The 24040-nt window shown below is 48.3% G+C and overlaps 1 protein-coding gene across 1 annotated transcript; it reads right to left on the bottom strand.

The window, feature by feature from the left end:
- Window positions 1-597: 597 nt before the first annotated feature.
- Window positions 598-20652, bottom strand: LOC142256391 (uncharacterized). The gene is made up of 4 exons (XM_075328050.1): window positions 20607-20652; window positions 8150-8229; window positions 5923-6408; window positions 598-1597 (listed from the first exon to the last, which is right to left on the bottom strand). Exons 2-4 carry the CDS (start codon window positions 8196-8198, stop codon window positions 855-857), a joined length of 1278 nt encoding a protein of 425 aa, XP_075184165.1. The 5' UTR covers window positions 8199-8229; window positions 20607-20652; the 3' UTR covers window positions 598-854.
- Between the last annotated feature and the right edge of the window lie 3388 nt (window positions 20653-24040).

The following is a 24040-nucleotide window of genomic DNA, read 5'->3' as shown; positions in this document are numbered from 1 at the left end:
GAAGGCCCATTCTACCAGAGCCGTGGGTGCGTCCTGGGCTTTGAGGCACCAGGCTACGGCTCAGCAGGTGTGTCAGGCGGCTACCTGGTCGAGCCTGCACACTTTCACAAAACACTATCAGGTGCATACCTATGCTTCGGCGGATGCCAGCCTAGGTAGGCGAGTCCTTCAGGCGGCGGTTGCCCACCTGTAGGACGGAGCCGTTACGGCTCTATTATGAGGTATTATTTACCCACCCAGGGACTGCTTTTGGACGTCCCAATTGTCTGGGTCTCCCAATGGAGCGACAAAGAAGAAGGGAATTTTGTTTACTTACCGTAAATTCCTTTTCTTCTAGCTCTAATTGGGAGACCCAGCACCCGCCCCTGTTTTTTTGTGTACACATGTTGTTCATGTTGAATGGTTTCAGTTCTCCGATATTCCTTCGGATTGAATTTACTTTAAACCAGTTTATAATTTTTTTCCTCCTTCTTGCTTTTGCACCAAAACTGAGGAGCCCGTGGGAGCACGGGGGGTGTATAGGCAGAAGGGGAGGGGCTTTACACTTTTAGTGTAATACTTTGTGCGGCCTCCGGAGGCATAGCCTATACACCCCAATTGTCTGGGTCTCCCAATTGGAGCTAGAAGAAAAGGAATTTACGGTAAGTAAACAAAATTCCCTTCTTTGCCCAGAAAACCCCTTTAAAATATATATTAAATGCAGAAAAAGCACAAAAAACTAAACTATCCCAACACTTCTATTTTTAACCCTTATCTGATACCATGAAAAAAAAATCACTAGTAGTGGTCCCAATCTGCGTGCGGTCACATTGACCCTTTGGTTCCAGATGAGGGATCTTCTTTTTTTGTTATTTTCATTTTGACTTTTTAATCTTCTTCATTGACCCCGTCAGTGATTGGTTCTTGTCCGATGGCCTCTTCCTTGGTTTTGCATTGGTCGGAGTATACGTTGTTGGTGACGTATATGTTGTTAGTGACGTATACGTTGCTGCCGGCATATACCCGGTGGTCGGAGCAGACCCCGTCTCCTGGGAGCCGCTTGCGCTCGGCTCGGACTCGTCGCTGGACATGATGTCTTGAAGCTGTTTGACTCGCAGGGCGCTGTTAATCTCATCCAGTTTGGCGTGGAGACTGTTCAGACTGAGCTCCAGCATGCCGCTACGGTCACGCGAGGCCTTCTGGCCGGATAGGAGGGTTTTCTGCAGCTCCAGGAAGCTGCCCTTCACCAGGCTGTACATCTTGTTCTGGGTGGTCAGGCTCTCGGCCAGGCTCTTCTGAACACTCTTCAGCGCCTCCATCACGTCGTCCTGCTGAGCAGATAACTGATCCATCTGAGCCTCCAGGAGCAGTTGGGTCTCAGCGGCTTTGGATGGCACCGGTGTGGACTTATTCACCGCCTTGGGTTTGGGAGCGTCAGCCGGTTCTCTCACGGCCTGAGGCTCCTCATGAGACTGAGAAATGACCTTCTCCTGGTGACTGGTACTTGGCAAGGACGTCATCGGCAGGACGGGATGGTTTTGGCTGGGCATTAAGTCATCATCAGACTCGATAATATAGGAGGTGGGCAACAAAAAGTCGTTAGTTGAAGCACATTCTCCTAAAGGAAACAAACCGGGAGAAAAAAAATATATTAATATCAGGAACGGCTTAGAAAGAGCAAAAATTAATGAAAAACTATCCCTTCCGTTCCTCCTTAATCTCATTTTCTTCAACCCAATATGTAAAGAAATCTCTCAAGAGCTGAGCCTTGACCCACCTCCTTTCTACTAACAACTGGCTGCAGCAGGAGCCTCCCCCCACTTTCCAGTCTTCAGGCAGACAAATGATCGGCTAAGGTGCAGGACTTCAGCCGGTCACCGGTCGAGATGGAACTGATCAGGAGATGACCTTCATTGTGGGGGAAACTAAATTTATTAGAGTTTTACATGACCATGGTCCAGCTGCCATGTCGGTAGTCTGCGGCTGCCAAACCTGAGCTCGGTGAACCTCATACTACCTGCCGGCTTTCTCGGTTCTTCCTCTGGTTTGTGGGTGCGGGGCCACATTTTCCAATTAGGACGTTGCACCGGGTACAAATCAGAAGGGGCCAATAACTGCAGACGCAAAGGGAGGAGCCCTCTCGTCCAGCCATGGACTACCGCTATGGTCAGGAATATTTATGCACAAATCTAAGCTGTATTATATAACCATGCCTTGAAGGGATTTGGCTGGAAAAAAAAGTTTCCAAAATTAAAATTATTTTCATGCTCTTGGAGTTAGAGGTTTCTCCACTAAGTTTATATTGATGTTCTATCGTTAAGATAAGTCATCAGTATCAGGTCAGCGAGGGTCCGACACCCGGCACCCCCACCGATACCGATCAGCTGTTCTCGATGCCGCCAGTGGCTGAATGTTAGCAGTTGCCAAGGTGAACAGGAAAGTCCGTCATCTGTGTAGTGGCCGCAGCCGGGTGAATAGGACCTGTAGTACCCGGCAGCGGACAATGCACAATGGATGGTGTTGAGTTGTTCAAATTGGCAACTGCCAAAATCCAGCCGCTGCCGGGATCAAGAACAGCTGGTCGGTGGGGGTGCCGGGTGTTGGACTGTTATTAATGACCTATACTAAGGAAAGGGGCTCAATATGAGTGAATTGTGTTTCTATTGCCCTTGAGGCTAGCCAGGAACGACCCTGTGTAAAGGGGAGGCTGTGAAGAGGACACAGCGGTGAATCCTGTCATACTCAGAAGAGATCGGACCCACAGAGATCATGAGTTGATGGCAAATATTAGCAAATGCCATCACTTATGAGATGGGAATGCCCATAAAGTGAATATATCAGTGCAGCTGGGGTAGATAGAGCAGGGGGTCTGTCAATTAAAAGGAAGATGTTGTCATGTCGCCATCGGCGTCACTGCACTGTCTTCAACTACTCACCCTACCGGGCTCTCAGCATTGGCTGCCCCATCCCCTGTCCCTGCTGCCAGCTCCCAGGGCCTGCACGGTTATTCTTAAGGAGGAGCATCTCAGCCTGTGGCTGGGAGGCACTATGTGTTTGGGGCGCCCTCCCCTTGTGGGAGGTGCCTGGATGGCGTGGTCTGGTGTTAGAGGCACATTGCTAGTTGTGCAGGTCCCTTACCTACTGTATGTGCTGCTGCTGTGTTACTTACACCTGTCTATTTCGTAGTACCGGCCGCTCCTGCTGCATCGTTCGATATACCGGTCAACCGCTGCTGCACCTAGCTACACATGCCATACCTGCTTCTGCAACTTACAATATCAGACTTGCCAGCCACATCCACCGTCCCAGCTGCATCTGCCTTAGCCGAGACTGCCAGTGTCCATACCTCTGGGGTCAGCTGTCACAGCACCAAGTCAACCTGAGTGGCAATTAGTGGCTACCGACAGCCCAGTCAATCCTCATCATTGGAAGCTCTGATGAAAACCCGGTGTCAGGGCCGGCTCCAGGTTTTTGTGGGCCCTGGGCGGAAGAGTCCCGGTGGGCCCCATCCACACGCAGACACACACATACGTACACATACATATACATATTTAAAGACAAACTCACAAAAATACGTATAGAACTGACATATCTATACAGTCATATACACTGACATACATAGATACACATCATACATGCATACAGACACACACAACACAACTCTGCTAGATACATACATACAGACACACACAGCTCTGCTGGATACATACACACATAGCTCTGCTACATACACACATAGCTCTGCTACATACATACACAGCTCTGCTGGATACATACACACATAGCTCTGCTACATACATACACACATAGCTCTGCTACATACATACACAGCTCTGCTGGATACATACACACATAGCTCTGCTACATACATACACACATAGCTCTGCTACATACATACACAGCTCTGCTGGATACATACACACATAGCTCTGCTACATACACTCATAGCTCTGCTACATACATACACAGCTCTGCTGGATACATACACACATAGCTCTGCTACATACATACACACATAGCTCTGCTACATACATACACAGCTCTGCTGGATACATACACACATAGCTCTGCTACATACACACACACATAGCTCTGCTACATACACACACAGCTCTGCTGGATACATACACAGCTCTGCTGGATACATACACACATAGCTCTGCTACATACATACACACATAGCTCTGCTACATACACACATAGCTCTGCTACATACATAGCTCTGCTACATACATAGCTCTGCTACATACATACATGAATCTGCTACATACATACACACATAGCTCTGCTACATACATACATGAATCTGCTACATACATACACACATAGCTCTGCTACATACATACATGAATCTGCTACATACATACACACATAGCTCTGCTACATACATACATGAATCTGCTACATACATACACACATAGCTCTGCTACATACATACATGAATCTGCTACATACATACACACATAGCTCTGCTACATACATACATGAATCTGCTACATACATACACACATAGCTCTGCTACATACATACATGAATCTGCTACATACATACACACATAGCTCTGCTACATACATACATGAATCTGCTACATACATACACACATAGCTCTGCTACATACATACATGAATCTGCTACATACATACACATATAGCTCTGCTACATACATACACACATAGCTCTGCTACATACATACACACATAGCTCTGCTACATACATACATGAATCTGCTACATACATACACATATAGCTCTGCTACATACATACATGAATCTGCTACATACATACACATATAGCTCTGCTACATACATACACACATAGCTCTGCTACATACATACACACATAGCTCTGCTACATACATACATGAATCTGCTACATACATACACATATAGCTCTGCTACATACATACACACATAGCTCTGCTACATACATACACACATAGCTCTGCTACATACATACAGACACACACGTAAATCTGTGGGGCCCACACACACAGCTCCAGGGGCCAGCACATACAGCACCGGGGGGCAGGGCATACACCTAAGGGGGGAGAAGCCCATACAGCTCCCCAGGGCCCATAAATCGGGGGCGGGGAGGGCACATACCTCTCAGGTCACGGTGGAGAGGGGGCCCACACAGCGCCGGAGAGGGGGCCCACACAGCGCCGGAGAGGGGGCCCACACAGCGCCGGAGAGGGGGCCCACACAGCGCCGGAGAGGGGGCCCACACAGCGCCGGAGAGGGGGCCCACACAGCGCCGGAGAGGGGGCCCACACAGCGCCGGACAGGGGGCCCACACAGCGCCGGAGGGACACGCTGTGCTGGGGGTCGCTGGCTGGCACTGCACTGCAACTCCTTCATCTGTGGGACTGAGCAGGCCGGTCGGTAGCTCCGCCCACAGATGAAGTTCAAACCAGGAAGTCTGCGCGCCTTAAAGGGACGCGCTGCAGATTCCTGCCGAGGACTGCGGAACTCGGCCCGGGGGGCAGCAGAACTAAGGCGAGGGGGCCCCGGCCAAGGGGCACCAGAACTGACGAGGCCGAGTGGGCCCCCCCGGCTCTCCAGGGCCCCGGCATTTGCCCAGGTATGCCGCGTGCTGACGCCGGCCCTGCCCGGTGTGCACCTAAGTCACACCCCTCAGGTGTACCGGGTGCTGCGGCCCAGTGGATCCTCACCCATGAGCATTACACCTGTCCCATTGAACTCAGTATCTGCAGTACTCAAGTTCGGAGCTGTGGCATTTCGGCACAGCACACTATACTTTCAGTAGCCTTGCCGCCGGTATCAGCTGATTTTGGGGGTCTCGGGTGTCAGGCCCTCACTGATCTAATGTTGATAATGATCATCAAAAATAATAGATCGAGTGAACAACTGTCTCAGACCCGGACATCCCAACTCCTTCGATAGCCTGACATGACCATGAATGATGATGTTTTGATATATTTACCGATATCTGATGAAGACTCGTCCTGCATTTCATTTTTGGGGACGTCGATTGCGTCCAATTTAAAGAACTCAGCGACCTTTAGCTGTCGTCTGGTGAAGATCTCTGAAAGGGGAATCATCTGTCCATTCGTTGAAGGCTGCTTCTTCAAATTTTCAATAGCTTGCTTGATTTTCCTCTTGTAGTCATGCCATCGCTTCTTGCATTCCGGAACTGTGCGCCTCAGATCACCTATTTTATTAACCTCGTTCACCACCGTATCCCAGATGGCCGCTCTGCCGAGTGCGTTGACCGGCTTAGGCCCGAAGAGTCGCTCAACGTGCACTAGGATGGTGTCTACGAGTTTCTGGTTTTCAGCGTCAGTAAACCTTTCCCTTTTTTTCCTGGGTGTTTGTATTGTGATGGTTCCACTGACTCCGGGGACAGACATATTTTCCTCCTGTTGTTCTGCGTTGCTGCTGGATGGGGTACAGACGGGGGACTCTTTTTCTATAGGAAACAATGAATGGACAATGTAATGTGGCAGAAAATTTCAGCACATATACATACAGCAGTATAGTTGGTATTCACTGCGCATGCGCCGTATTAGCCCTACAGAGAGAAGTATGCCATGTAGTTGCACAATTTGCTATGGTTTCTTGGTGGATCTTGCGGTGAGATTGAACCAGGTTTTTAGCAAAATAACAAGCCCAGTATTTCTATAGAAGCAAATTTAGGAAAATAGAAGCAATGCACTACACAGAAAAGCAATTATCAAAACATTTTGTTTTCTCTTCCACCCAAATATGAGGACTCTATGTTTCCTCTCCAGTCCTCAGAAATGTCCTGCTTTCACCCAGAATTTAGATTTTTTTTCTTAGTTTTGGTTGAAAGATGTGATCTGCAAGGTTTGTTCCCATTTCTGTGCGCATGCGCGGCTCTCTACATTCAGTTATATAGAAGTTCAGTAAAGTGCGAACGAGTTGGCAATTTTTAGAGCTTCCATAGTACCGAATGGAGAGAGCTGCACATGCGCAGCCAACACTGCACGGACGGTGTGGGTGTTCCCATTTATTCATGCAGATGTGACGCCTTCAGTTTACTTAGTAGTTTTCGAAAAATTGCTGTCATGACTGCGGCAGGACTCCAATGGGGGTTAGTCTTGTTGGAGGGATTTGCTCGGTGGTTCCTCGTTTCAGCACTCAAACCACCTTATTTTGGTGTGGACTCCACCAGAATGCCGGCAGTAATATTTTCGTCTTTGCTACATGCAACTGTTCCTGTGAGAGTTCTCTGTTCTAGTCCTGCTACCCGGTACCGTTCCTCCTTCCCATCCTGACCTCCATTCTTCCTGCCTGACGTAACGTCCGTTCCTCTTTTCCGACCTGACCTCCGTCCCTCCTGTCCAACCTGACCTCCATCCCTCCTTCCCGTCCTGACCTCCTGCCTGCCCTGACCTCCATTCCTCCTACCCGGTACCGTTCCTCTTTCCCGTCCTGACATCCGTTTCTCCTGCCCGACCTGACCTCTGTAAGTCCTCCTGTCTCTGGTCTTCTTCCGTGTCCTTTCCTTTTCCCTCCCCAGTGTTTACTTGTCCTCCCGGCATCCCACCTCGGCTCGGTTATCTGACTTTGGCTTGATTACTCTTCTGCACAGACGTGACATCCCGGAATAGACCTTGGCTGATCGACTATCCCTGCTCTTGTTAGCGACTTCTAGTAAGTCTCTGTATTACTGCACTGAGAAGTCTATCTCTACCTGAGTCCCAGCGCCCCCTGGTGGTAGCTTGACAATTGCCCATACCAATGAGTAAAGTGAGCTACACATGCGTGGCCAGTGTGAAGGTGAACTTTAAAGGATGTTACCATCTATCTGCGCATGCGTGGCTCTCTCTATATTAATATAGTAGTTTCAAATATTGCCCATGGAAATGAATGGAGAAAAACTGCGCATGCACAGGGTCGGTTTTTCAAGGGAATCCACATCTCCCATCACATGAATATGCCGCTCCACCGGTGTCCGCTGGAGGTGATGACATCCGACCAGCAGATGCAGGGGATCCATCACTTCTGGTCCAGAGGCGGTGGAGGAGAAGGACTCCAATGAATGTATCAGGATCCCTAATAAGATCCATTCCCTCTGATAACTTTAAAAATGGAGCTGACAACCTCATTCAATGTCAATGTGATTAATCCAGGTTGCTGACAAGACATACATGTACAACATCTTCAGATTGTGGTCCAGCACTTACCTTTGTTGCTGAAGGGTTTTGAAGATGGGAAAAAATCTGTAATTTTCATTAGTTTCTTCGCCCAATATCAGACCCGAGACCTGACCGTAATAGGAAAAAAAGTGACAAAAGTGTATGAAAAGGAACGAGAACTGATATTTACAAAATTGCACAGAATATTTTTATTGTTCATTTTTTTCCTAAATGTAAAGTTCTACAACTTTCTAAATAGATTTAAGGGGTCGTCCGGTCTAAATCCACGAGTCTGCAGTCACTCTGTGTCACTATGTGACTGCAGACTTGTAAAGCCTCACATCGCGCACACTGTGCACTGCAAGGATTTTCCATTGTCAGAGACAAGAAAGGCAGTCATGTAGCCACAAGTCTGTGATATGCAGACTGTCGGAGAGAGTCCGACTACATGGGCAGCACCTTGCTCAATGGGAGTGTATTGTGCGAGGCTGGAAACAGTCTAGTCATTATACTTACAGCGCACAGGGCGTGCAATGTGAGGATTTACAAGTCTGCAGTTGCATAGAGGAACATATAGAGGGAATGCACACAGAGGTCAAATCCAGCCTATATTACTGGGAGATACACACAGAGCTCACATCCAGCCTATATTACTGGGAGAGACGCACAGAGCTCACATCCAGCCTATATTACTGGGAGAGACACACAGACCTCACATCCAGCCTATATTACTGGGAGAAACACACAGACCTCACATCCAGTCTATATTACTGGGAGAAACACACAGACCTCACATCCAGCCTATATTACTGGGAGAGACACACAGACCTCACATCCAGCCTATATTACTGGGAGAGAGACACAGAGCTCACATCCAGCCTATATTACTGGGAGAGACACACAGACCTCATATCCAGCCTATATTACTGGGAGAGACACACAGAGCTCACATCTAGCCTATATTACTGGGGGAGACACACAGAGCTCACATCCAGCCTATATTACTGGGAGAGACGCACAGAGCTCACATCCAGCCTATATTACTGGGAGAGACGCACAGAGCTCACATCCAGCCTATATTACTGGGAGAAACACACAGACCTCATATCCAGCCTATATTACTGGGAGAGACACACAGAGCTCACATCTAGCCTATATTACTGGGGGAGACACACAGAGCTCACATCCAGCCTATATTACTGGGAGAGACGCACAGAGCTCACATCCAGCCTATATTACTGGGAGAGACACATAGAGCTCACATCCAGCCTATATTACTGGGAGAGACACACAGAGCTCACATCCAGCCTATATTACTGGGAGAGACACACAGAGCTCACATCCAGCCTATATTACTTGGAGAGACACACAGAGGTCACATCCAGCCTATATTACTGGGAGAGACACACAGGGCTCACATCCAGCCTATATTACTGGGAGAGACACAGAGCTCACATCCAGCCTATATTACTGGGAGAGACACACAGACCTCACATCCAGCCTATATTACTGGGAGAGGCACACAGACCTCACATCCAGCCTATATTACTGGGAGACACACAGAGCTCACATCCAGCCTATATTACTGGAAGAGACACACAGACCTCACATCCAGCCTATATTACTGGGAGAGGCACACAGACCTTACATCCAGCCTATATTACTGGGAGAGACACACAGACCTCACATCCAGCCTATATTACTGGGAGAGACACACAGAGCTCACATCCAGCCTATATTACTGGGAGAGACACACAGAGCTCACATCCAGCCTATATTACTGGGAGAGACACACAGAGCTCACATCCAGCCTATATTACTGGGAGAGACACACAGCGCTCACATCCAGCCTATATTACTGGGAGAGACACACAGAGCTCACATCCAGCCTTTATTACTGGGAGAGACACACAGAGCTCACATCCAGCCTATATTACTGGGAGAGAAACACAGAGCTCACATCCAGCCTATATTACTGGGAGACACACACAGAGCTCACATCCAGCCTATATTACTGGGAGAGACACACAGACCTCACATCCAGCCTATATTACTGGGAGAGACACACAGAGCTCACATCCAGCCTATATTACTGGGAGAGAAACACAGAGCTCACATCCAGCCTATATTACTGGGAGAGACACACAGACCTCACATCCAGCCTATATTACTGGGAGAGACACACAGAGCTCACATCCAGCCTTTATTACTGGGAGAGACACACAGAGCTCACATCCAGCCTATATTACTGGGAGAGAAACACAGAGCTCACATCCAGCCTATATTACTGGGAGAGACACACAGCGCTCACATCCAGCCTATATTACTGGGAGAGACACACAGAGCTCACATCCAGCCTTTATTACTGGGAGAGACACACAGAGCTCACATCCAGCCTATATTACTGGGAGAGAAACACAGAGCTCACATCCAGCCTATATTACTGGGAGACACACACAGAGCTCACATCCAGCCTATATTACTGGGAGAGACACACAGACCTCACATCCAGCCTATATTACTGGGAGAGACACACAGAGCTCACATCCAGCCTATATTACTGGGAGAGACACACAGAGCTCACATCCAGCCTATATTACTGGGAGAGACACACAGCGCTCACATCCAGCCTATATTACTGGGAGAGACACACAGAGCTCACATCCAGCCTTTATTACTGGGAGAGACACACAGAGCTCACATCCAGCCTATATTACTGGGAGAGAAACACAGAGCTCACATCCAGCCTATATTACTGGGAGACACACACAGAGCTCACATCCAGCCTATATTACTGGGAGAGACACACAGACCTCACATCCAGCCTATATTACTGGGAGAGACACACAGAGCTCACATCCAGCCTATATTACTGGGAGAGAAACACAGAGCTCACATCCAGCCTATATTACTGGAAGAGACACACAGAGCTCACATCCAGCCTATATTACTGGGAGAGAAACACAGAGCTCACACCCAGCCTATATTTGTTACGGTTCCCGTTTCTGGGGATCTGCGTGTCTCCTTATCCTTTGCTGTGGTCTGGCTATGCTAGGTCTGTGTGGTGCTGGAGACTATGTTCTGATTCCATGCTACTGAGCATGTGCGAGCGCTGGAGACTAAGTCCTATCTTGGAGCCACTGCACATGTGCGGGTGACATCATCGCTGACACGAGGTCACATGTCTCTGACACATTTTAAGCCGATTGGCCGCTAGTCATGTGCTTATGACGCTTTACTCTGTGATAGGCCAGCATGACGTCATTGCTGCTGATTCTCGCAGCGGATTGGCTGCTGTCCTCCATCTTGGATGAGGCACAGAGTCTATATAAGACCCTGACGCACGCGGCTCAGTGCTCAGTCCTCTTGGTTCCTGTATAGGAGTAGATGCTCTGTGCATGTCCCTTGCAGCACCTATTCTATCTAGGTGAGCGTTATCGGTAGGGTAACGCTCTTGTACCTTGCAGCTTATGCTGTGGTCTGTATCCTCGCACCTTAGTGGAGCGGACATAGGCAGGTGCTTGCTGCACATGGTCTGACTGGGCCTTGTGGTTCTACTCTGAGGTGAGCGCTATCGGTAGGGTAGCGCTCCTGTACCTTTCAGCTGTACTGTTGTCCGTGTCCTCGCACCTTAGTGGAGCGGACATATTGTAGGTAGGTTAGGTGGTCGTTGCCTTCTAGGGTAACTCTCCACTACGCTGCCTCCTGCAGCAGCCCGTATCCTCGCACACTAGGGGAGCGGTCATAGGCAGGAGTTTCAAGCTAGCAGCATTGCTGCTGTCCATATCCTTGCACCACAAGTGGAGCGGACATAGGTAGGTGCCATATTGCACACACTACACCTAGTCTCTGTGACTGTTAAAGGAGTTGTCCGACATAAACTCAAAAATGTTTGTTAAGCTAATCTGTGCTGTGTTGTCATATAAAACACCTCTACATTGTTATTTTTTGTTTTCTAACTTTTGTTCCTCTTGAATTCACCCTTTATTCTCTGCAGCTCTTTGTTTACATTCAGCTCCAGCAAACTGACCACTTCCTGTGCAAAACCTCAGTCAGAGCTGGCACCGCCCGACCTCAGTGTCCAGCCTCGCCCCCTGCCCGGCCTCACTGTCCAGCCTCGCCCCCTGCCCACACAGTCCCTGTCAGTATTCAGCCTCAGCACTGACCTGTTATTACTACAGCATTGCAAATAACAGCCCCACATCGGGCTCTGCACCCCACACCACATCGGGCTCTGCACCCCACACCACATCGGGCTCTGCACCCCACACCACATCGGGCTCTGCACCCCACACCACATCGGGCTCTGCACCCCACACCACATCGGGCTCTGCACCCCACACCACATCGGGCTCTGCACCCCACACCACATCGGGCTCTGCACCCCACACCACATCGGGCTCTGCACCCCACACCACATCGGGCTCTGCACCCCACACCACATCGGGCTCTGCACCCCACACCACATCGGGCTCTGCACCCCACACCACATCGGGCTCTGCACCCCACACCACATCGGGCTCTGCACCCCACCCCACATCGGGCTCTGCACCCCACACCACATCGGGCTCTGCACCGCACACCACATCGGGCTCTGCACCGCACACCACATCGGGCTCTGCACCGCACACCACATCGGGCTCTGCACCGCACACGACATCGGGCTCTGCACCGCACATGCACATATGGCTCTACACACCACACGCGCACATATGGTTCTGCACCACACACACACACATCGGGCTCTGCACTGCACACGCACATCGGGCTCTGCACCGCACACGCACATCGGGCTCTGCACCGCACACGCACATCGGGCTCTGCACCGCACACGCATATCGGACTCTGCACCGCATACACACATCGGGCTCTGCACCGCACACGCACATCGGGCTCTGCACCGCACACGCATATCGGACTCTGCACCGCACACGCACATCGGGCTCTGCACCGCACACGCACATATGGCTCTGCACACCACACGCACATCGGGCTCTGCACCGCACATGCGGCTCTGCACCGCACACGCACATATATGGCTCTGCACCGCACACGCACATATACAGTTAGGTCCAGAAATATTTGGACAGTGACACAATTCTCGCGAGTTGGGCTCTGCATGCCTCCACATTGGATTTGAAATGAAATCTCTACAACAGAATTCAAGTGCAGATTGTAACGTTTAATTTGAAGGTTTGAACAAAAATATCTGATAGAAATTGTAGGAATTGTCACATTTCTTTACAAACACTCCACATTTTAGGAGGTCAAAAGTAATTGGACAAATAAACCAAACTCAAAAAAATTTTTTTTATTTTCAATATTTTGTTGCGAATCCTTTGGAGGCAATCACTGCCTTAAGTCTGGAACCCATGGACATCACCAAACGCTGGGTTTCCTCCTTCTTAATGCTTTGCCAGGCCTTTACAGCCGCAGCCTTCAGGTCTTGCTTGTTTGTGGGTCTTTCCGTCTTAAGTCTGGATTTGAGCAAGTGAAATGCATGCTCAATTGGGTTAAGATCTGGTGATTGACTTGGCCATTGCAGAATGTTCCACTTTTTTGCACTCATGAACTCCTGGGTAGCTTTGGCTGTATGCTTGGGGTCATTGTCCATCTGTACTATGAAGCGCCGTCCGATCAACTTTGCGGCATTTGGCTGAATCTGGGCTGAAAGTATATCCCGGTACACTTCAGAATTCATCCGGCTACTCTTCTCTGCTGTTATGTCATCAATAAACACAAGTGACCCATTGCCATTGAAACCCATGCATGCCCATGCCATCACGTTGCCTCCACCATGTTTTACAGAGGATGTGGTGTGCCTTGGATCATGTGCCGTTCCCTTTCTTCTCCAAACTTTTTTCTTCCCATCATTCTGGTACAGGTTGATCTTGGTCTCATCTGTCCATAGAATACTTTTCCAGACCTGAGCTGGCTTCATGAGGTGTTTTTCAGCAAATGTAACTCTGGCCTGTCTATTTTTGGAATTGATGAATGGTTTGCATCTAGATGTGAACCCTTTGTATTTACTTTCATGGAGTCTTCTCTTTACTGTTGACTTAGAGACAGATACACCTACTTCACTGAGAGTGTTCTGGACTTCAGTTGATGTTGTGAACGGGTTCTTCTTCACCAAAGAAAGTATGCGGCGATCATCCACCACTGTTGTCATCCGTGGACGCCCAGGCCTTTTTGAGTTCCCAAGCTCACCAGTCAATTCCTTTTTTCTCAGAATGTATCCGACTGTTGATTTTGCTACTCCAAACATGTCTGCTACCTCTCTGATGGATTTTTTCTTTTTTTTCAGCCTCATGATGTTCTGCTTCACCTCAATTGAGAGTTCCTTAGACCGCATGTTGTCTGGTCACAGCAACAGCTTCCAAATGCAAAACCACACACCTGTAATCAACCCCAGACCTTTTAACTACTTCATTGATTACAGGTTAACGAGGGAGACGCCTTCAGAGTTAATTGCAGCCCTTAGAGTCCCTTGTCAAATTACTTTTGGTCCCTTGAAAAAGAGGAGGCTATGCATTACAGAGCTATGATTCCTAAACCCTTTCTCCGATTTGGATGTGAAAACTCTCATATTGCAGCTGGGAGTGTGCACTTTCAGCCCATATTATATATATAATTGTATTTCTGAACATGTTTTTGTAAACAGCTAAAATAACAAAACTTGTGTCACTGTCCAAATATTTCTGGATCTAACTGTATGGCTCTGCACCGCACACGCACACATATGGCTCTGCACCGCACACACACACACATATGGCTCTATACTGCACGCACCCCCCATCCCCATAGGGAACACATGTAGGGAATACATACTCACCCGTCCTCGGTCCCCGCCGCTCCTGCACGTTCGCGCGCTGTCTGTGCTCTGGCCATATCAGCACAGTAGTGACATCACCGCTGTGCTGAAGAGAGCACAGACAGCGGGACAGTGATGAGAAGCAGCGCTGCGCTCCCTCTCATCAGCGCTTTCAAATGTACCGGCATCTGTGATCGGTGATCTGTGATGCCGGTACATTTGAATGTGTGATCCTGAGCAGGGGACCCGGTGCTGGCGCTGACACCACGGCAGCTGCCGCCAGGCCGCGCCCCCAGGTCACAGACCCCACAGCAGTGCAGGGGGAGGTTGCGGGGAGAGTGCGGGGGAATGTGTGGGAGGGTGCAGGGAAGGGAGGCGGGGCTCATCACACTGTAGCTGCGCAGCAGGGAGGCGACATGCTGTTCCAGATTTGCATGTCAACATGGCCCTGCCCATGTTGACATGAAATGACCGGAAGCCGCAAAATCGCGGCAGGAGCGGTCACATGACCACTCTGAGCCGGGGGAGAGTTGCTGACAGCAGGGCAGGTAAGTGGTCACTATCTACTTACCTGCCCCAATGTAGCCCAATAGGGTAATAAAAAAAAAAAGTCAAAAGAAGCCGGATAACCCCTTTAACTGAGACAGGTGCTTTCACGCTCACACTGTGAGACTTCTATGCACTTTTATGTTGTATTCCTCACTCTTTTGCATTTCCACTCCTATGTTATGCTAATAAGGTAGTCGCTGTGACTTAAACAGTATACACCGCTATTGGCTTTGGTGACACTGTGACGCAACAGTGTCAGTACCGCTTTGGTGGTACAGGTTTCCCCTATCCTCTGCCCTACTCTGCAGCAGATTTCTGCACGGTGGACCCTGACTGTCGGATAGCCTTCCATTCCCTTATTGTCCGACAGCCCCTGTAATATTAGGACTGAGCCAAGGGTCTGGCAGAGATGGCAGAGTATCTACAATTACATTGGTATATACAGCTTCTTGAAGCAAGGCTCAAGACTGTAAAGGATAAACCTCAAACTTTGGTGTCTTCGCCACATGACCCACGACTTTCTCTACCCAACAGATACTCTGGCGATGCCAGGTCTTGTCGTGGGTTCATAAGCCAGTGTCATATTCACCTTGAGGTTAATGCCGCTCGCTTCTCTACAGAGAGGTCCAAAGTAGGCTTTGTTATATCCCTGCTTCAGGATAAAGCCTTAGAGTGGGCTACTCCCTTATGGGAGCGCTCTGATGTGGTTACTCAGAGACATCAAGACTTTCTTGATGCTCTTAAAGCGGTGTTCATGGGACCGCAGGTTACCCATGATGCGGCTTTGAGACTGCTAGATCTGTCTCAAAGTTCGTTATCTACCAGCTCTTATGCCATTGCTTTTCATACCTTGGTAGCAGAGTTAGACTGGCCTGAGAAGGTGTTAATACCTATCTTCCGGAGAGGTCTTGCAGGCTATGTCAAAGATGCTCTTGCTATTCGGGAAGTTCCTCCTTCCCTGGAGGACTTAATTATGGTAGCAACTAGGATCGATGTACGCCATAAGGAACGTAGACTCGAGGTTACCTTGTCACGTTCCAAGCGTCGAGTTGGTTCAGATGCTGTGGTTCCTTCTCCATCTTCCTCAGTATCTGAGACATCTCCTACTCCTATGGAGTTGGGCTATACTACTTCCCGACCTCGTAAGGCGGGCCCTCCTATCTGTGACATATGTCGTCAGGCTGGGCACTATACCAACAAGTGTCCTAGCCGTCAGGGAAACTCCCAGGCCTAGTGACCATTAGAGGGGGGTTACTAGAGACGTCTTCTGCACCCTCTAAGTGTAGTGTCCCAGGTCAGCTCTCATTCTCTGAGAATACATGGCCTATTATGGCTTTTGTGGATTCCGGAGCTGACGGGACTTTTGTGTCCTCAGGATTTGTAAAGAGACACAATATTCCCTCTATCATGTTAGAGGCACCTATTCCTGTCCGTGTTGTTAATGGAACTATGTTGTCTGACTCCATTACATTGAGGACAGTTCCCTTGCGCCTTTCCCTGTCTCAGGGTCACATAGAGGAGATTTCTTTTCTTGTTTTGCCTGAGGGTATAGACGACGTTCTTCTGGGTCTCCCATGGCTTCGGACTCATGCTCCTCACATTGACTGGGAGTCCGACAGCATTATTAGTTGGGGTTCAAAATGTCAGTCCCAATGTCTTCCCTTACCACCTAAGGTCGTTGCGGTTGCATCAACTGATCTCTCTCCCATACCTACACCCTATTTGGATTTCGCTGATGTGTTTTCAAAACAGGGTGCTGAGACTCTTCCACCTCATAGGCCTTATGACTGTGCTATAGACCTCTTGCCGGGTTCTGTTCCACCAAAGGGCAGGGTCTATCCCTTGTCTATCCCAGAATCCGAGGCTATGTCGGCCTATATAAAGGGTAGTCTGGAGAGGGGCTTCTCCTTATCCTTTGCTGTGGTCTGGCTATGCTATATCTTGGTCCCAGGTCTGTGTGGCGCTGGAGACTATGTTCTGATTCCATGCTACTGAGCATGTGCGAGCGCTGGAGACTAAGTCCTATCTTGGAGCCACTGCACATGTGCGGGTGACATCATCGCTGACACGAGGACACATGTCTCTGACACATTCTAAGCTGATTGGCCGCTGGTCATGTGCTTATGACGCTTTGCTCTGTGATAGGCCAGCGTGACGTCATTGCTGACGATTCTCGCAGCGGATTGGCTGGTGTCCTCCATCTTGGATGAGGCACAGAGTCTATACAAGACCCTGACGCACGGCTCGGCGCTCAGTCCTCTTGGTTCTTGCATAGGAGAAGACGCTCTGTGCATGTCCCTTGCGGCACCTATTCTATCTAGGTGAGCGTTATCGGTAGGGTAACGCTCTTGTACCTTGCAGCTTATGCTGTGGTCCGTATCCTCGCACCTTAGTGGAGCGGACATAGGCAGGTGCTTGCTGCACATGGTCTGACTGGACCTTGTGGTTCTACTCTGAGGTGAGCGCTATCGGTAGGGTAGCGCTCCTGTACCTTTCAGCCGTACTGTTGTCCGTGTCCTTGCATCTTAGTGGAGCGGACATAGGTAGGTTAGGTGATCGTTGCCTTCTAGGGTAACGCTCCACTACGCTGCCTCCGGCAGCAGTCCATATCCTCGCACACTAGGGGAGCGGTCATAGGCAGGAGTTTCAAGCTAGCAGCCTTGCTGCTGTCCGTATCCTTGCACCACAAGTGGAGCGGACATAGGTAGGTGCCATATTGCACACACTACACCTAGTCTCTGTGACTGTTAACTGAGACAGGTGCTTTCACGCTCACAGACTGTGAGACTTCTTTGCACTTTTATGTTGTATTCCTCACTCTTTTGCATTTCCACTCCTATGTTATGCTAATAAGGTAGTCGCTGTGACTTAAACAGTATACGCCGCTATTGGTCTTGGTGACACTGTGACGCAACAGTGTCAGTACCGCTTTGGTGGTACAGGTTTCCCCTATCCTCTGCCATACTCTGCAGCAGAACTCTGCACGGTGGACCCTGGCTGTCGGATAGCCTTCCATTCCCTTATTATCCGACAGCCCCCGTAACAATATTACTGGGAGAGACACACAGACCTCACATCCAGCCTATATTACTGGGAGAGACACACAGACCTCACATCCAGCCTATATTACTGGGAGAAACACACAGACCTCACATCCACACTATATTACTGAGCGAGACACACAGATCTCACATCCAGCCTATATTACTGGGAGAGACACACAGACCTCCTATCCAGCCTATATTACTGGAGAGACACACAGATCTCACATCCAGCCTATATTACTGGGAGAGACACACAGAGCTCACATCCAGCCTATATTACTGGGAGAAACACACAGAACTCACATCCAGCCTATATTACTGGGGGAGACACACAGACCTCACATCCAGCCTATATTACTGGGAGAGACACACAGAGATCACATCCAGCCTATATTACTGGGAGAGACACACAGAGCTCACATCCAGCCTATATTACTGGGAGAGACACACAGAGCTCACATCCAGCCTGTATTACTGGGAGAGACACACAGACCTCATATCCAGCCTATATTACTGGGAGAGACACACAGAACTCACATCCAGCCTATATTACTGGGGGAGACACACAGACCTCACATCCAGCCTATATTACTGGGAGAGACACACAGAGCTCACATCCAGCCTATATTACTGGGAGAGACACACAGAGCTCACATCCAGCCTATATTACTGGAGAGACACACAGACCTCACATCCAGCCTATATTACTGGGAGAGACACACAGACCTCACATCCAGCCTATATTACTGGGAGAGACACACAGAGCTCACATCCAGCCTATATTACTGGGAGAGACACACAGAGCTCACATCCAGCCTATATTACTGGGAGAAACACACAGAACTCACATCCAGCCTATATTACTGGGGGAGACACACAGACCTCACATCCAGCCTATATTACTGGGAGAGACACACAGAGATCACATCCAGCCTATATTACTGGGAGAGACACACAGAGCTCACATCCAGCCTATATTACTGGGAGAGACACACAGAGCTCACATCCAGCCTATATTACTGGAGAGACACACAGACCTCACATCCAGCCTATATTACTGGGAGAGACACACAGACCTCACATCCAGCCTATATTACTGGGGGAGACACACAGAGCTCACATCCAGCCTATATTACTGGGAGAGACACACAGAGCTCACATCCAGCCTATATTACTGGGAGAGACACACAGAGCTCACATCCAGCCTATATTACTGGGAGAGACACACAGAGCTCACATCCAGCCTATATTACTGGGAGAGACACACAGAGCTCACATCCAGCCTATATTACTGGGAGAGACACACAGAGCTCACATCCAGCCTATATTACTGGGAGAGACACACAGAGCTCACATCCAGCCTATATTACTGGGAGAGACACACAGAGCTCACATCCAGCCTATATTACTGAGAGAGACACACAGAGCTCACATCCAGCCTATATTACTGGGATAGACACACAGACCTCACATCCAGCCTATATTACTGGGAGAGACACACAGAGCTCACATCCAGCCTATATTACTGGGAGAGACACACAGACCTCACATCCAGCCTATATTACTGGGAGAGACACACAGATCTTACATCCAACCTTTTTTTTTTTCAAAGTTGTGATTTTTTTCACCACTTAAAATAATACTTGATTCTTTTAATAAATAATAATAAAAATAATAATAATAATAATAATAATGTCTGAAACCCCAAAACAGTGGCGGAATTGCATGGTTTTTTTTTTGTTGTTTAGCATTTTTCTGTTTGAATATTTTTCTTGTTTTTCAGAATATTGTATGGTAATAGGAATGATGTCAGTCAAAACTACAATTATGGGAATTTACAGTCCTGGGGGCGTATTCTCAACCCCTCCCTCCCAAGGAAACAGAAAAGCCCATTCCTTACTGGCGAGAATTCTGCAGTAAAATCTTGTTCTCTCGCATTCCGTATCTGGGTCCTGGGAAATCTGACATCCAAGAACAATATATTTCTGTGCATCACTTCCTATGTTAATGGTGGGGGTTGTAGTTGTCAAACATTCACCCACTGTCACCCCTCATTTGCCAAATAAAGGTCCCACTCCACAGTCCACACTAGACTTACGTGGTCGCCTTCTTCTCGCAGCTCCAGGAAGTCCCTTCTCTTTCACTTTCGGTCAGGATGAGTCACCACTGTCCCCACTCCCCGCGCTGCGCAGATTCTCCTCCACTAATCACATGTACTTTGTACTTCGAGATCTTTGCAATAAAAATATCCTCTTTAACCCCTTAATAAAAGACAATTTTTATACTTTTTTTATTGTATTTTTTTTAACTTTTTTTTGTATTATTTCATGTGTTCACCAAGAATAAAACCAAATTACATACATTTGTACTTTGTTTTAGACTATTCACATTTTGAAACCCTTTTACCACTTTTTTCCTCCCCTTCTTCAAATAGCCATAACTTTTTTTATTTTATTTTCCCCCTCTTTTCCCCCCAGATGTAGAAGATTCTCGACTCCCCCCCAATAACGTATATAATGATGGTTGTCTTGTATTTCATGTGTATGTGATAATGATCTGAAGTTATAAGCTATATGTACCAGTTGGATAGTGTGACGTTCTACCACTAGGTGTCACTAGATGCCACTAGTGGTGGGGAAGTCAAAGAAGGTGGAGGTCAGGAGCCAGGAGGTCACGTATGATGGAACACAGAGATAAAGCGAAGCCGAGGTCAGGGTATGAGCCAGAGGTCAGATGTTAGGACGTCACGTAAGGTACACAGGGAGAAATCGGAGCTGCGGTCAGAGTACAAGCCAGAGGTCAGAAGCCATGAAGTCATGTAAAGCACACAGGGAGAAAGCGGAGCCGAGGTCAGGGTACAAGCTGGAGGTCAGAAGTCAGGAAGTCACGTAAGGTACACAGGGAGAAATCGGAGCTGAGGTTAGAGTACAAGCCAGAGGTCAAAAGCCAGGAAGTCATGTAAGGTACACAGGGAGAGAGTGGTGCTGAGGTCAGGGTATGAGACGGAGGTCAGAAGCCAGGAAGTCATTTAAGGTACAAAGGGAGAAAGTGGAGCCGAGGTCAGGGTATGAGACGGATGTCAGAAGCCAGGAAGTCACGTAAGGTACACAGGGAGAAAGTGGGGCCGAGGTCAGAGTACAAGCCAGAGATCAGAAGCCAGGAAGTCACATAAGGTACACAGGGGGAGAGCGGAGCCGAGGTCAGGGTACAAGCCAGGGGTGTAGCGTCAGAGTCAGAACGGAGAAAGGTAACAGAGGTCCGGGGTAGGAAGACTAGATCAAAGCAAAGCACTTACTGGAGAGCAAGAACTATGACTGACAGCATTCCAGGTGAGGTTGCTCCGTAATGAAGCAGAGCAATCACCCAGAACGAGGCGCCTGGAGACTTGCCCCTCCCATCACCAACACAGGACCCAAGGACAGGAAACAACCCATCCTCCAGAGCACAAAACAGAGTATTGGCTCTGCTGGAGAAGAGCACACCGCAGATCAGAACCATGACAGATAGGTTTTCGCATTAAGTTGAAAATGTTGCCATCAAGTGCTATTTTAGGTAATGTAAACTTAGGTTAGTACGGGTATATGATTTCAGATGAGAAAGGGTTAACGATAGTTAAAGGGAATCTGTCAGCAGATTTTTGCTATGTAATCTGAAGACAGAATGCTGTAAGAGTTAACACAGAGAATTCAGCCATGTTTTTCTTATCACAAAGTGTGTTTTTGTTTACCTGCAATGTTAGCTTACACATCCTAGCTTTATCATTAGTAGACTCAGGAGTGAGCTCAAGTCCGACTCTGCCCCATTCTGTGATTAGCAGCTTCCATCAATGGGAATGCGCACTGAGAGCCTGGAGTGGGCGGGGCAGCTGTATGGACCCTGCTACATGGGAAAACAAAAATCTTTGATATTGTCAGAACGGCTGCACCCAGTAATCTAAGTGATACATTGTTGGATTCAGGGTCTCTTTGCCTACATCATACTTCTTTAAAATGAGGTAGCAAAAACCTGCTGACAGATTACCTTTTTGGGAGGAGAAAGAGTCATAAATGTGGCCATCTTAGAGTCGAGAGACAGAGTGTGTTTGAGCAAGAGGAAAGAGAGGACGTGGGCCTAGGTACAAAGGTTTGTGCCAGCACCTGAGGCCACGTCTAAAGGTCCGAAGCCTATGGCTCAGTTAAGCCATCCTGGAATGGGAAGAGAGACGAGGGAACAGTACTGGGGTACCGGGCAGCGGCTGCTATACCCATATTGGAAGACTTAGGTGAAGAATCGAAGAGTACCCCCCAGCTAGGGTGAGAGAATGTCGGTTGCCATGTCTTCCATGAAGATGTTAAGAACAAGTAAAGCTTGTATGGTTAAGAAAACCCTGGTGTGGTGTGGTTTCTTTGCAGTGGTCTCTCCGCCCGAGCACGGGAAGGTGGACGGAGCCCCATAAAACCAAGTGAGTGTCCAGCACCCCACACGGAGTCATAACCATACACAAGGAACCCTAAGTATAGGAGTGAGGTGTTCTCCTAAATCCTGCAGGCTGCCTGCATTTCCCACTAGACCAGGGCTGGGCAAAGTGCGGCCCCGGGGTCACATCCGGAATCTGGCTGTTCCAGTCTAGCCCACGGACTGGCCACATCGAGCCCTCACTCGCCGCTCGTCTGCTGCCCTTCGCTTTCTGACGTCACCTTTATTTCCATTCACCGGATGCAGATAGCGATGAATATTGGCCCAGAGCAATTTTAAACCATTTTTGTGCAATAATAATTCTTGCAATATTAATAGGTTTGTACAATTGTGACATTTAATATAATTTCTTTTGATATTTGTATAATTAGTTTCATAAATATATATCCCTACCAGTTCCACAATTATATTTGAATGTGGTGCCACCTAGTGGCCATTCGTGGAATTACTATTAATTGTAAGATATTTAATCTTACTCAATAAAAATGAAATATGTTATTCTTTTATTGTTTTTTGTGCACATTCTTTCCTTTTTTTTAATTCATAAAAAAATAAAGCAAAAATTGAGACACTTAGCAAAAAAATGGCCGGTTTTATGTGAGCCCAACAGCCAACGGCAAGGCGTATCTCTTAATGTTGAGTGCCTATCTACTATAATGCCTCTTTTTGGGTATCCAACTTAGCAAAAAAATGGCCAGTTTTATGTGAGCCCAACGGCCAACATCAAGGCGTATCTCTGAATGTTGAGTGCCTATGTACTATAATGCCTCTTTTTGGGTATCCTACTTAGCAAAAAATGGCTAGTTTTATGTGAGCCCAACGGCCAACGTCAAGGCGTATCTCTTAATATTGAGTGCCTATCTACTATAATGCCTCTTTTTGGGTAACCTACTTAGCAAAAAATGGCCAGTTTTATGTGAGCCCATCAGCCAACGGCAAGGCGTATCTCTTAATGTTGAGTGCCTATCTACTATAATGCCTCTCTTTGGGTATCGTTTTTCTCCTATTCGCTGTGCTCCACCAGCTGTTATCCAGCCCCCACCGGCCATGTTTTCTCCTGGCTTCAAATGGTGGACA

This window comes from Anomaloglossus baeobatrachus, chromosome 11, assembly GCF_048569485.1.
Source record: "Anomaloglossus baeobatrachus isolate aAnoBae1 chromosome 11, aAnoBae1.hap1, whole genome shotgun sequence".
Classification (NCBI taxonomy): Eukaryota; Metazoa; Chordata; class Amphibia; order Anura; family Aromobatidae; genus Anomaloglossus; species Anomaloglossus baeobatrachus.
This window is presented reverse-complemented; position numbering and strand designations above follow the sequence as displayed.